The sequence below is a fragment of the Helobdella robusta genome (genome assembly GCF_000326865.2).
Source record: "Helobdella robusta unplaced genomic scaffold HELROscaffold_52, whole genome shotgun sequence".
NCBI classification, from domain to species: Eukaryota; Metazoa; Annelida; class Clitellata; order Rhynchobdellida; family Glossiphoniidae; genus Helobdella; species Helobdella robusta.
In genome coordinates, this window is record NW_008705269.1 from 874,290 (window position 1) to 889,403 (window position 15,114).

At 36.5% G+C, this 15,114-nt stretch overlaps 4 protein-coding genes across 4 annotated transcripts; 3 read left to right on the forward strand and 1 right to left on the reverse strand.

Moving 5' to 3' along the window:
* Nucleotides 1–2,449: 2,449 nt before the first annotated feature.
* On the forward strand, nt 2,450–5,180 carry HELRODRAFT_179142 (hypothetical protein; the record flags this gene model as incomplete). Its single annotated transcript, XM_009027985.1, has 3 exons — nt 2,450–2,511; nt 3,503–3,828; nt 4,312–5,180. 3 exons carry the CDS (start codon nt 2,450–2,452, stop codon nt 5,178–5,180), a joined length of 1,257 nt encoding a protein of 418 aa, XP_009026233.1.
* Nucleotides 5,181–5,267: 87 nt separating this feature from the next.
* Nucleotides 5,268–5,678, forward strand: HELRODRAFT_179143 (hypothetical protein; the record flags this gene model as incomplete). The annotated part of the gene is made up of 1 exon (XM_009027986.1): nt 5,268–5,678. The coding sequence occupies one exon, from the start codon at nt 5,268–5,270 to the stop codon at nt 5,676–5,678; it is 411 nt and encodes a 136-aa protein (XP_009026234.1).
* A 5,263-nt stretch (nt 5,679–10,941) lies between these two features.
* HELRODRAFT_179144 (hypothetical protein) lies at nt 10,942–11,879 on the forward strand (the record flags this gene model as incomplete). Its single annotated transcript, XM_009027987.1, has 2 exons — nt 10,942–11,424; nt 11,592–11,879. 2 exons carry the CDS (start codon nt 10,942–10,944, stop codon nt 11,877–11,879), a joined length of 771 nt encoding a protein of 256 aa, XP_009026235.1.
* Nucleotides 11,880–12,298: 419 nt separating this feature from the next.
* Nucleotides 12,299–14,621, reverse strand: HELRODRAFT_179145 (hypothetical protein; the record flags this gene model as incomplete). Its single annotated transcript, XM_009027988.1, has 2 exons — nt 12,299–13,311; nt 14,615–14,621. The coding sequence occupies 2 exons, from the start codon at nt 14,619–14,621 to the stop codon at nt 12,299–12,301; spliced, it is 1,020 nt and encodes a 339-aa protein (XP_009026236.1).
* Between the last annotated feature and the right edge of the window lie 493 nt (nt 14,622–15,114).

Here is a 15,114-nt window from a genome sequence, read left to right on the forward strand (position 1 = left end):
GGATCACCTTTGCTTTTGTATGGCGGGACTGTCATGCTATAGTTCCATTCAGTCGGCATTGAGCAATTTCTCCAGATTAGTAACGTTTGGATACTTTCAGTACCAGATGCTTTGATAATGTCATTTGTGAGTCCAGAGGGCCCTGCTGCTTTTCCATCCTTCATAGCTTTCAGAGCTTCTGTAATCTCCTCTACAGTGATATCTGAAATCGGATCTTCGATGGGTGGAGCGTCAAAGTTAACATTGATGGGATTTGTTTCGTTTAACAGACGGTTGAAGTATTCTCTCCACTGTAGCTTGATCTCATCTTGTTCAAGAACCATCTCATTTTTGTCATTTTTGATACATGAGGCACCAATTATGCCTTTTTTCGTATGCTTTGATTGTTTTGCTATACGATACAGAGATTTAATTTGTTCATCTTTGCTTTTAGTGAGCCACTCCCTGCACTGATCTGTCCGAGCCAGTGCAACTTGACGTCTTGCATAGTTGTTCTTCTCACGGAAAATTTTATGGTCATCAACAGACTTTGATTTTTGCCATTGCTTGTATGCAACTTTCTTTTCAGCTATTGCATTTTGTACACTGTCATTCCACCACCAAGTGTCACGTTCATGCTGACGTTTTGTACCAGTTTTCCCACAAACTGTAGTTGCAGCGTTTATCAAAACTGTTTTGTATGTACTCCAATCTGTACAGGCTTGCGATTGTTGGTCTAACTGTGTGGCGACAATCTGTTGAAATTTTTCTCGTTGAATATTGCTTTTCAGCTTCCACGTTTTGATTCTCCAAGGCATTTGTTTAGACTTATGTTTTGACAGTTCGACAACCAGGTCTGCCACAAGGAGTCTATGTTGGGCGACACATGATTCGCCAGGTATAATTTTGACGTTTTTGAACAGCCTTCGGTGTGGTTGCTTGACAGCGAAGAAATCAATTTGCGTCCACTTTTGTATGTTATGAGATGTTCCAACCTCTTTCTAAAATTTGTGTTTAGTAAACAAAACCCGTGAATTTCCGTTTTCCATAGCCAAAACCGCCATGTACGTTGTCAAAACCATCTGTTTTCTCTCCAACGTGGCCATTGAGATCGCCTCCAATCAGGATTGTTTAAGATTTTAATATTGTTGAGATGGTGTCAGAGAATGCAGTCCAGAAGTCATTTTTCATCTCTTCTGATTCGCCTGTCTGTGGTGCGTATGCAGAAAAAATAATCATTGTTTGCTTTTCTATGCAAAGCTTGATCCACATGAGACGTGAATTAATCCTTTTAATATCCAGTACTTCTTGGGCTAGCGGTTTTCTGACAAAAATTCCAACACCATTTTTGGCCGTCTTTTGACCATTCCAGAATAGTTTGTATTTTTCTTTGTCTGAGTTGACACGACAGACACCATTCGATTTCCATCGGGTTTCCTGAAGGCAGCAGATGTCAATCCTTCTACGCTCGAGCATTTCTGCGATTTTCATGCTGCGGCCAGTCAGTGATCCAAAGTATTTTTGCCATTGCTTGTATGCAACTTTCTTTTCAGCTATTGCATTTTGTACACTGCATTCCAGCACCAAGTGTCACGTTCATGCTGGGCATGACATAAAACTGCATCCACGCTGCCTTGCGTGCTTTTGAGCAAAAGACTAGGCCCACCGCTTATAACTGATGATTGTCGTCAGGATGGATGTCCGGATGTAAAAATTTTCCCTAAATTCCCTGGTTGCAGCCAAACCGCTTTTTTTGCTAGTAAGCTGCACGTAGCGCTCAGCAAAGGTGCCCGGAACGGTAACGTCCCACGCCAAGCACCTGCCGGCTCTCCAAAGAATCAAGGTACACCCGTCAGGGCGCTTACCATCATGCGCCGCAATGCCCGACGGTTCCTTTAAAACCGGAATTGAAGCGTTAAAGAAAAGCCGGCACACAAAATCGTTTATAGCTGAATGTCGCAGCTGGCGACCTCCGCCCAAACGACAAACAAGACCATGATGGCCGAGTTCATCCGTCTCCGTGCCGCACCTGCATGTGTATTGACTCTGAACGGCCAACGCCAGACGGAAGCCAATGGCTGTCCTGACCGTTTTGTCATCCAATCTGATACCCACCGACGTATTGGGCAAAGATCTCAGCTAGCTACAACTCGCCTCGCTGGATACTGCCAGCAAGCGAGCCGAGGTTGCCGAGTCAGGGCTTGAGGCAAGCAACTCTTTGAATGTGCGTTTATATGCTTTCTCCAAAATGTTGCCCTGGGAAAGGTCTGTTGGTTGGAATGGAGTCGGTGGAGTACAGTGTAGGCTACAAAATTGCCGAAGAAGGGCAGACTGTAGGTCAAGCGTGGCAGATGCAGAAGATTTGTAAACAATTGGTGCAAGCTGAACCACGCTTAGTAATCCCAGTCCCCCAAATCGTACCGGCAGCTGAGCCTGAGACCAACCCTTGTCAGTAATATCGACGTTACAAATGGCTGAGAGGGCCACCCGCAGAGCACCCTCGAATTCGCCCAAAATGGCCGCATTAACAGAGTTGGATGTGCGCAAAAAATACATCAATTTCGGCAAACTGAGGGCGCCGCGGATAATTTTCAGCGCGTCGTGGACCGGGAGAAGAGAGACGCGTTCGAAGGCAAACCTTAGCTCAAAAAGTTTTTTTTAAAAAACTTGTCCTGATGATCGCCGGCCATCATTGGAGTGCCTAAAAAATTTAATGATGAATGGGGCACTGTGGGGACATTAGCCAGCACATGTGGCATTTGAAACGTGTCATTTACAAGTAGTTCACACTTGTTTGTGTTTAATTCAAGACCAATGATATAAGCGCCGACCCTCAGCGACAGGAAGTCGTACGCTAAGATGTAACCCTCTGCGGCCAAACTGATATCGTCCAGGTAGCCACAAACAAACGCCGAAGATGACTTCGTCAACAGTGGGTGAAGGGTTAGAACAAAAAGCATCGGTCCCAAAGGATCACCTTGCTGTATACCCTCGCACGATTCCACCACCCAGGCGTCGTAACCAAGAGAAGAGACTCGGCCATATGCGGAATGACAAAAATTATAAATTTGAGGACAGTGCCGCTTAACTGCCTCTAACATTGAATCTCTTCTCAGGGTGTTGAAAGCGTTCTTGAAGCACCTCAGCACCACCCTTCATGCCGACGCCCAATTGGATAGGATAGAGTTTGGCTTTGACCTGTTCCAACACTAGCGTCAGAGCGCACTTACTGGCCAGCCTCTTCCAGAAATTCCCCACCGCGATGGGTCTGATCCCTCCAACTTTTTTGTTTGAAGCCACCAGACGGCCTCCAAAAAGAAACGGCTAACCGCAGGAAGGCAGACCCCAGATAACAACAAATTTACAAACCGGGTGAGGTTATTTAACAATTCATCGGTGGGCATCGGACCGGAAAGTAAATCCTTTATGTGCTGAGGCCTCAAGCCATCAAGGCCTCCCGATGAACCATTATTAAACGACTTCAAAGCCGTCAACACCTGGGCTGGTGAAACGCGACCATTAGACGGCTCCTGCGCGGGGAAAGCTCGCCTGTTCAATGGAGTACTGGGATGAATAGCTTTGAGTTTAGCAAGTGTCTCAGGCGAGCTCTCCGCCTGGCCCACGGGCAAACAAGCAAGTCTGACGGCCGCCGAGAGACTGCCCTGTTCGATCCGAGTAGTAACTGCACTAATCCAACTGTTTGGATTGTGCTTACGCGGTTTGGTGTTGTGGTCAGTGTTGAAGCTTGCCACAATAATCTCGACCTCGGTCGAACTGAATTCGGCCAACTGTTTGATAACGTAATTGGCTTGATTAATCCTGCGACCGCCCCTGGTGGGCTTGAACAATGTATGTATGTATGTATGTATGTATGTATGTATGTATGTATGTATGTATGTATGTATGTATGTATGTATGTATGTATGTATGTATGTATGTATGTATGTATGTATGTATGTATGTATGTATGTATGTATGTATGTATGTATGTATGTATGTATGTATGTATGTATGTATGTATGTATGTATGTATGTATGTATGTATGTATGTATGTATGTATGTATGTATGTATGTATGTATGTATGTATGTATGTATGTATGTATGTATGTATGTATGTATGTATGTATGTATGTATGTATGTATGTATGTATGTATGTTTGTATGTATGTTGAAAAAAATGGCGTCGAGACCGGTCAAAATAAATGAGCTCCTTAATTTTGTTAATAATAATTCAAGTTTATTGGAGGAAGAATCATTTATCAATAATACTAGTGAATTTTTTACTAATGACGATAACGTTTTAGCAATAAAAACATTAAAATGTAAACAGACTCACTAAAGTTAGAAAAAATGGAAAAATTTCCCTCGCGCGAGAATTCAAAACGTGAGAAACTTCTGGAGTGCTTGACTTTATTCAGGTATATAAAAAATAACAATTTGTTGGATAAAATATCGTTATTTTGCAGTTCTGATATAAATAAAATATCAAACACGGAAAACTGGCTGAAAATAAATTTCGACTTTGTTAACAAACAAATAAAAGAAATGTTGTTCAGTCAACAAGCTGAAATTAACAAAATGTTTTTGTCTTATACTACCGAGTTGGATAATGTGAAAAATAAACTTAACTCTCTTGTTGCAAACAATGTTAGTAAAAAAGTAAACATTAAGTCAGTAAGCTCAAACAATGTAAATAACCCGTTGCCACCAATTAATCAAAATGCGCCAAGAATTTTGTGGGCGGACGTCGTATCATCACCCACTCTGGACGAAGCGTTCACGTTGGTGAAGCGGCACAACAAACGTCCACGTTTGAACGTCTCATTGGAGGCCAACAACAACGGCGAAACCACTTCAAACAACAACAACGTGGGAACCACTTCAAACAACAACAACGAAAACACGGCAAACATCAAGACAGCTAAAAAAACAACAAAAGTTATTGGCAAAAAAGTTATTGAAGATTGTAAATTGAGAGCAGACAAAAATTTAATTAAGAAATCTGTGTTCTCAATGAGCAACCTTAGTAAATGCCATCGGAGAGATGTGGTTGAATTCTTGACATCTGTTGGAATTAACGTCATAACGTGTTATCCAGTTATAAAAAAATCTGAAATGTCTTTAGAAAAAAATTTGGACAAAGATGAGCAAGATCAACGATGTTTAGAGTCTGCATCGACAGTTCAAATTCAGCGGTGATGAAGGATCCTGAAATAATGCCAAAAAATATTTTTGTTCGTGAATGGCGCTTCAATCAGAAAAAACCTGATGATGTCAATGCTAAAAATGGTTAGCACAATTTTTGATTATCAACTTGATAACATTGAAGAACATCTGTCACAAAATTCCACTATGTTTGATGATGCGAAATCTGTGAACGCTACATATCATTCTATTATTTCTGATAAGATAAATGTCTGCCCAATGTTAAAAGTCATGCATTTAAACATAAGAAGTCTAATAAACAAAATCGATGAACTACATGACTTTCTATTAAACTTTCCTTTTAAATTTGATGTCGTTGCAATGGCGGAGACGTGGTTAAATGACGAGAGTAGTATTGAAATTGATGAGTACCAATTTGTTGGAAGAAATCGCTGCGGTAAGCGTCGAGGAGATGTTGGTTTTTATGTGGAGACTGGATGTTTGTTCAAGATTAGAAAAGATCTAAATGCTATTGGTTGCAAAGAATTATGAAAAGTTTCCAGTTGAAATAATTAATAAAAACAAAAATTCGATTTTGATAGTTTCCAATCGCCCTCCTCAAAATCCAAATTATTATCTCGACCAATTAGAACAGGTGTTACATACAGCAAGTAAAGAAAATAAATTTATCTGTTTATTGGGAGACTTTAACATCAACTTAACTTCCGCAAACGATGACAGTAATAAAACAAATTTGTTAAATCTCGCATCAAATTACAATTTATTCCCACTCATCACAATTCCAACAAGAACCAGCATCAACAAGCAATCAGTAATAGACAACATTTTTGTGAATCATCTAAAACTATTAAAACTAAGTGGCGTATTGTTGTGCAACTTATCTGACCATTTTCCAATCTTCGCATTATTTGAAGAGGCAGACAAAAGCAAAGCAAGTGTAAATGGTTCAACAAAAATGAAGTTTTCATTTTCAGCAAATCGCCTGCATAGATTGAATGAGTGCTTGCAATCTTTAGACTGGTGTCAAGTATTTGAATGTTTCGATACAGACATGGGCTTCGAGCTATTCATCAACAGAATCCGAACTTGTTTTTACAATATCTGCGTTATAAATTCACAAAATAAGAAAAAGAAACTGGCGAAAACAAAACCTTGGTTCACTGGAGAAATTAAAAAATTAATAAAAAAAAATTGCTATTCAAAATTTATTTGAAAAATCCATCTCCAGAAAAATTATCCAAGGTAAAACGTTAAGACAGTTTTGTACGAAATAAAAAAAAAATTGAAGCCCAAATATTACATGGAACAGATCGAGCAAAATAATAATAATAGTAAAAAAACGTGGTCAATAATGAAGGAAATTTCAAAAATATCAGTCATAAAACTAAATCTCAGTTAACTTCAAACGAACAGATTATTGAAAATCCTGCAAATTTTTTGAATGAATATTTTGTCAACATAGCTCCAAATTTGCTCAATTCATTTCAAACAGACAAACAATGGAAAACTTTTCTTCGCAACAAAACATCAAATTCATTTTTTTGTCTCCATGCATCTGCAGATGAGATAATTTCCGCAACCAAATTGCTGATACCAAAGTCGTCTAGCGGTTGGGATGATATTCTAACCAAAATTGTAACATCGACAATTCACTCCACCACCCAGGTCCTTGAACACATCATCAACCTTTCCTTCACAACCGGTGTTTTTCCAAAGTGCCTCAAAATATTCAAAATCATACAAATACAGAAAGTTACTGGTAATAATGACGTTTCTAACTTCCGACCAATTTCACTTGTACCAGCATTCTCAAAAGTAATTGAAAAAATTATGCACTGGAGAATAATTTCGTTTTAACAAAAAAATAACATCATTTCATGCCATTTCGGGTTTCGAGAGAAACATTCAACAAAACTGGCCATCATCGAACTGATAAGAAAAATAGGTAATTTAGCAGAGAAAAAACATTTCATTGTAGGAACATGCCTCTATCTGTCGAAGGCATTTAACTGTATCGATCACGACATCCTGCTAAGCAAGCTTGAGCACTACGGTATAAGAGGTACGACATTGAAATGGTTCAGGAGTTATCTGTCTGGAAAAAATCAGTTTGTTTGTTGGGGAAATGAAAATTCAACATTACGACACAATGGTGTCGGGGTTCATCAAGGAAGCATCTTAGGACCACTGCTATTCATCATCTTCATCAACGATCTACCAGATGCAACCGACTACTTCGATTACGTTTGCTTTGCTGACGACACAAACATTTTTGGAAGCGGGGATAATATTGATGATGTTATCGATCAAACCAACGCTGAAATAAAACACGTCGTCAAATGGTTCAACTCCAATAAACTGACTAAACATTTCAAAAACGCAACTGATTGTCTTCGGACCAGTGCAATATTTAAATTATAAAAAACGTATAAAATTACAATCAACAACCAAAAAATAATCGAGAGTAAAACAATAAAATTTTTAGGCGTTTTATTAGATCAGTAACTAACTTCAAACCCCATGTCAATTACGTTTCAAACAAGTTAGCGAAATCTATCGCAATAATGAACAGAATAAAATTTTACCTTCCGCAAAAATGCTTAAACATGATCTATAACGCCATCTATCTACCTCACGTGACGTACTGCAATGTTGTTTGGGCCAGTGCGTATCAAACGACCACAAACTCCGTCAAGATGCTGATGAAGAGGGCAATGAGGGTCATCAAGCTGTCCAGGAAGCAAGCGCACACCAATCAACTATTCGTTGCCACCAACAATTTAAATTTTGACAAATTAAATCTTTATTTTGTGGCAAATTTTATTTTCAAGCAACTTACAAATAGGCTCCCATCAATTTTTAATAATTATTTCATCTTCAATAAAAGTTCTAGACAAGTTAAGTATTTATTATCAAATAAATCAAAATATTCTGTATTCGCATGTTGTATGTAAGGGTCCTAGAGTGTGGAATCAAATTTTGAAAGTTGGTTTTTGTTATGAAAATTTGTCTGCAATCTTTAAAAAGAAATTAAAATTGTTTCTGTTGTTGAATGACCAACCGTAAATCAATATAGATCAATGAATCAATGAATCAATCTCAATCAGTCAGTCAGTCAGTCGGTCGGTCGGTCGGTCGGTCGGTCGGTCGATCGATCGATCGATCCATCAATCGATCCATCAATCAATCAATCAATCAATCAATCAATCAATCAATCAATCAATCAATCAATCAATCAATCAATCAATCAATCAATCAATCAATCAATCAATCAATCAATCAATCAATCAATCAATCAATCAATCAATCAATCAATCAATCAATCAATCAATCAATCAATCAATCAATCAATCAATCAATCAATCAATCAATCAATCAATCAATCAATCAATCAATCAATCAATCAATCAATCAATCAATCAATCAATCAATCAATCAATCAATCAATCAATCAATCAATCAATCAATCAATCAATCAATCAATCAATCAATCAATCAATCAATCAATCAATCAATCAATCAATCAATCAATCAATCAATCAATCAATCAATCAATCAATCAATCAATCAATCAATCAATTAGCTTATAAAGCGATATTTCCGCAATGTTCAACAGCGCTCCTCAAGGAATTTTGAAAACAGATGGGTCTTGAGATCCGCTCTGAACTTCGCAAGATATGGAGAACTATTTTTCAATTTTTATTTGCGCCTTGATTGCCATTGTTTAGTTAACATTTCTGTTTAGCTTTTAGAACAATGTCGTTCTATATATTGCTTAAATAAATAGATAACTATGCAATGTCTATTAAGTGTTTTTCCGAATAGATACCAAACATTATTCTAAATTAACCATGAACCATCGTACTATAACATACTTACATTTTGTCATTTATTCATTTTGTTTGAACTTAGAACATTTTTGGTTAGGTGGCCATACTAGATGAATTTTATATAAATTCTAATATGGTCATCCTGCTTTCTTTTAATTTTAAATTTTGAGAAGCAAATAAAATTTCGTTTCGTTTCGTATGTATGTACGTAGGTATGTACGTGTGAATGTATGTATGAATGTATGTATGAATGTATGTATATGCGTGTTTGTATGTGCATGTAGGTAGGCATGTTCCTATATTTTTATGTTTGAGTATTTGTGTGTATTTAAATAGTTGTTTTAGTTCTTTTGTAATCCCTCGGTCATCCTATATATAATCCTGGTCCACTGTTTAAAAGGCTCAAGTTTAGCAGTTTGTTTATGTTGAAATGTTTGTTTCAATGTCACTGTTTGTTTGTTTGTACAGATGTATGTATGTATCTGTGTGTGTATATGTGTGTGTATATGTCTGTGTGTATGCATGTATAAATTATTATTATTATTTCTTAGATATTCCTCAGAGGTTATGAATTAAAAACTTGAGTGAACCAGAGCATTTTCAGTTTTTTTTTAATAGAACAATTTGTTTTAGACGAAGAAGTAGATCGTTCCAAATTTTTGGCAAGACCACTTTCATACATTTATTACCCAGCTTTGTCTTAGTTCTAGGGACTACCATCAATTCCCAGAAAATCGATAGCATGTCTATCTCGGATCTTCTATGAAAAATCCTCCTTCACAGTTAATTTTAGAGGTACCACCAACACACACAAACCAAACACACACACACACACCACACAAACACACACACCCGAGGATTTCCTCGTACTAGAACCAGGTCACTGCAACACCAGGATAGGATCACACTTTATTTCATCTCGTGACCTATGTATATTTGTATTGTGTATTCGTATTAAGTTGAACAATTGTATTGTACGTTTGTACTAAGATGTGTAGTGTATTGTATTGTATTGTATGTGTATTCGTGGGCGCCTTTATTTATTTAGTTGCAGGGCGAGATAGCAATGTGAAAGTTTTTACGTTCTTTCAATTCCAAAATTTTTTTACAAACTACCATCTATATTTTTACTAACTTTTTGTTAATTAATCAAATCACTTTTAATCTATTTAATTTCAAAATTATTGCAATCATATCAATTCAATTTTAAAAATTTTAAAAACGTCTTTTAATTTTTTAACAAAACGAACAAACAAACAAATAAATGAAAAATAAACAAACAAATGGTTATATGAAAAGATAAATGAATGAATGCATTAATTAATTATGAATGAGTAAATAAAACAAATAAATAAAAAAATAGAGCGAACGTTCTTATAAATAAGCGGCTGTTGTTTAAAACATTACCCTTGTTATTTAAACATTTTATTTCTACAAACCAAATCAAAGAAAATAGAATCTAAGAAATGAAATGAGTTATGGGTACTATTAATAGTTGAAGTTGAATTTTGTCTTGTTTTGTTTATTAGTTCTGTGTTCTGTTTATTTGTTTTAATATGTTTTGAAATTTAATTAAAATCATAACCAAGTTTACTGAAAGTCATTTGTTAAAGAAATTAATATCACCATTGCCTCCATCATTCAATCGAACAGACTTTCATTGTATCTTTGAATTAATTTAAGTGATAAATGGCGTTTGTATGTGTGTATGTATTGCTGTATGTATGCATTGCTGTACGCATGCATGTTTGTTTGTATTCATGTATATATGTATGTATGTGTATGTATGTATGTAAGTATGTATGTATGTGTGTATGTATGTATTATTTTGAATTTGATATATTTTGAATCTTTGGAAAATGGCGGAAGGAATAATTGTCGAGGTTAAAAGCGATAAAAAATACGTAATTGATACGTTATTGTGTTATCTTTGGTATGTTTGAAACCAGATAAATGAAAAGGAAATGAAAACATCTCTTTGCGAATTTTTTGAAGTTGACGATGTAAAAAAAAGTGCAAAGTTTTTGCAGCATGAAGCCAGCACATTATCGCTCAGCCTGCCGGAGTTTTCCGAAGACGTTGACAAAAATAAAATGTGGGACGAATTTCTTAGTATATGTCGGTTAATTTTTGAAACTAAAGTCGAAGACAAATTTCCCTGTTTTCTCGCTGATGACTTGTGGAAAGTAAGTAATTGTGACAATAGATTCGAGAAATTGTCAGCTGAACAGGTGAGGTTGCAAAAAAGTGTTATTCAAAATAGTCCGGTCGTTCTGGAATTTCTTGAAGAGCATGGCAATATACTGAGTGATGTCCAAAAAAAGGTGTACAGTATCGTGTGCAGTGATGCATGCGCTGATGGAGATTCAGATGCTGAAACATCAGTCACTAAAAATTTGTCTGACATTGCTGAAGAAGGTAACAACGATGGTGAAAATTTTATAACAGTCAGACGCAAGAAAAGAAGAAACATTTTACTATCAACTAATACAAGTCCATGTTGTCATGCAATATCATAGACCACTGTTGAACCTCATAGGCCTACGCAATATAAAATATCAGCTAGTAAAGTTGTATATCGGAAAAATTTTATCACATTGGTAATATTTCAAAGACTTGTGCATCCAATGTTGTTGACCACCTTGAGTCAATTGATGTTAAAGTTTTGTCTTGCTACACTGTATTCAAGAGGAGAGATGACAAAATAAAACTTGATAAAACCCACCCTTCTACGTCATTCCGGTTGTGTGTAGATGAGAAGTATGCGGAAATAGTTGAAAGATCAAGTTCTTGGCCTGATTATGTTCAGGTTAGGAATTGGGTTTTCAATAACAACAGCAAAAGTGGCAGCACCAGAAATGCCGATGTCAATGTCAGGACATGTTCTGATGTGAAACGATGATATGGAACTAGTGTCATGTTTTATTTGCAAACTTTAAATTTATGATTTGTTAATTTGACTTAATTTTTTTTCATTTACCCGCTTTTTTTATATTATGCAAGTATACATTGTATATTCGTTTAATGTACATTGTGGATAAACTGTTGACTTTTGACAATCATTTCTTTAATTTATTGTTACTGGATTTTGAGAGTGCCTGTGAGATTTCATTTAATAGGCGCTATACAAATGCATTAAATAATAATAATAATAATAATAATAATAATAATGTATGTATGTATGTGCGAGTCTTTGGTTAAAAACAATAGCCATAAAGACTATCATTTAGTCCCGACTCACTAGTTTATTATGTTGGTCCTAGGATCTCGCGCAGCCGGGCATTTGGCGATATTTTCTAACATGCAAAAAGAATTAAATTTTTATAATAATAAAGAAACATTTTGTTTCATATACATCTTATCGTTTGGATCGCCTGACACTTTGATTATTTTAGTACTGATATTGTCAAAAAAATGTTGTGTGACCTTATCAATTGGACCAAATGTTTCAACGCAAACCGGGACAAACAATCTTGTGCCGTCATTCAGATCAACATATTTGGAATTTTTAAAATCAGGTTTCAATAAAGTATTGCTGATATACCTATCTGCCAAAGTATGTGGGAACGTCACGTCCCACGTCAGACAACGACCATCAGACCATGGAGTTAGTGTGTATCCTTCTGGTCTAATATTCCTATCCAAGATCAGACTGGCTGGCTGTTTTATGGCTGGTATATAAGCTTTTTGGAAAAGTCTAATCAGATAATCATTCATTGCTGAATGCCTAGCCTGCCCGCCGGATCCAAACTTACATGAAAGACCATGGTAACCCAAAGAAAAAACATAGGCTCCGCACAGACATCTGTACTCCGAAACCACTGGTAATCCCAATCTTAGACATAGATCGACTCTAATAGAGGCGTTGTCAAGTCTAGTGCCGCAAGCAGTGCTGGGTACTGCCCTAAGCCACACAGAACCCAAGTCGCTTTTAACCGCCATCAATCTGGCTTTATTTAGAAGTGAATCATTCATTTTTTCTAAAAATATTTTGGATTTATTCAAAAAGGGTTCATTCCACTTTCTTTGAGAACAATTATCAATATTGAGTACATCGCCAAAAATGGAGCACCACTCAGCAAACGTTTCTTTCCTTAGGTGGTCTTCATATAACTTTGCTACTGGCAACATCATATTTTGAAGGGTCGCCGTGGCCGTGGCAAAAGACAAAAAAGCAGACGGTGCCAAATCAGCCACGACGCCCAAACCCAAACCGCCCATGCAAATGGGCAAAACAGCCTGACACAAGCCTTTATCACCAAATGGATTGAAACTCCATACGAAGTTCGCATTCGAACATATCCAAAATTTGTTTTGACGGATTAGAGGAGGTTCTTAAAAAATATGAGAGTTTCGGGATAAATGCAGCTTGGGTCAAAAGGATGAAAACATCATGCTTACTGATGTGCACCATCATCGATAAAACATATTTGAATTCATTTTATTTTTTGACCCAAAAGTCGTCATGACGTTTACCCCTAAAAATGACGGCTACTAAAAATTGGAGGTCAATTAATTCAGTTTTATTAATGTTTTGTGAAAAATTTGTAAGTAAAGTGAAAATAGGGGTAATTTCGCATTTGTTGATGTTGAGCTTAAGCCCATATTAATGGCAACTATTATTTATTAAGTCAATGTCGTCGTTCAAAACCTCCACACAACTTCCAAGAGCGATATCATCTAGATATGCGACAACAAATTTTTAACGGAGAGATTTTATTAAGGGGTCGATAGACAGAGTAAACAGCAATAGGCCCAAAGGGTTTTCCTGCTGCACACCCTCAGCCGACAAAATCTTGTTATTGTCAAAAGAAAAAAATTAATTGGCATTGTAGGCCAACCAACAAAAGTTGTAAACTTCGGGGAGTCGCGACTTTACACAATTGAGCATGTGATCGCGACGGAGGAAATTGAAGGCGTTGGAAAAATAAAGTTTTAGAAAACCCTCATTCTCTCCCATGTTGCCCACAAAACGTCGGACTGCATGTATTGCTTCCTCTGCTTCTCTGCTAACCCCAACACCAACCTGCTGGGGTTGAAGAATTGGAGCTACCTTCTCTTTTATAGTTAACAAGGCGCATTTTGCTGCCCAGCGTCTCCTCACACAGCCCACTTAAAAGCAGATTGATGAAACTGACTCAAACCTAAAGATGGATTTACATAATAATAACTTAGTGAGGGTCTGCGTTTATTACGCAATGTCAGAAAATCACTAAACACGTCTGTTCTTCAAAGTTCGATTTTCTCTTTCGTTTTTTCCAGACTGGACTATTGCAATAGTCTTTTTTATGGTGTCACCAAAAGGTTTTTTTCAAAGCTTCAGTCAATATAGAATCGTGCGGCCAAGTTGGTTTTGGTTAGTTCGAGGTTTGATCATGTTACGCCTATTTTGAATAAGTTGCACTGGTTGAGTGTTGAGAAACGTGTTTTTTTCAAGTTAGCAGTTTTGATGTTTAAATGTGTCAATAATGATAGATTGGAATCATACAAATCTCATTTTTCAAAATATTCCTTCCGATCAACCGAGCGCAATTTATTTTTATCCCGACTACAAAGTTAGCGACTGGTTCTCGCAACTTTGCGTTTTTTGGCCCGGTTGTTTGAAATGGTTTGCCTCCTTACTTACGTGACAATAACCTGCCATATTAACAATTTTGAAGCTAGCTTCAATTTTCACTCTGAATGATATCCATTGCAGTTACTATCGGTTTCATGGCTTAGATAAAGATTTCAAAAAACTCAATTCATTTTCTGTAAATAAAGTTTGTCCTAATTCTTTCTGACAACTACAAATTTTGTCGAATTCTATGTCAACAACTCTTTCTACTGCAAAAAATTCTGAACACCACCTTGTAACATTTGGTTTAAAAAATGTAGAACCAGTAATGTTTTGTACAGCATTTTTAGTAGTTCGATGTACAGAGTTTGAAATTGCAGAAGCTGTTCTAATAGATATTAATAAACCCAAAATAAACATATACGCCATAATACTAACTTCAATAACAATAAAGAACAGAAAAATGTCTGCTTGATGAATTTGAATAATAACAATTTTATTGAATTTTAATGATGAGCTTGGATGATTCTGTTTTCAGTAAATTGAAAAATTTCCAAAAAATTCTAGTAAAGAAAATTAA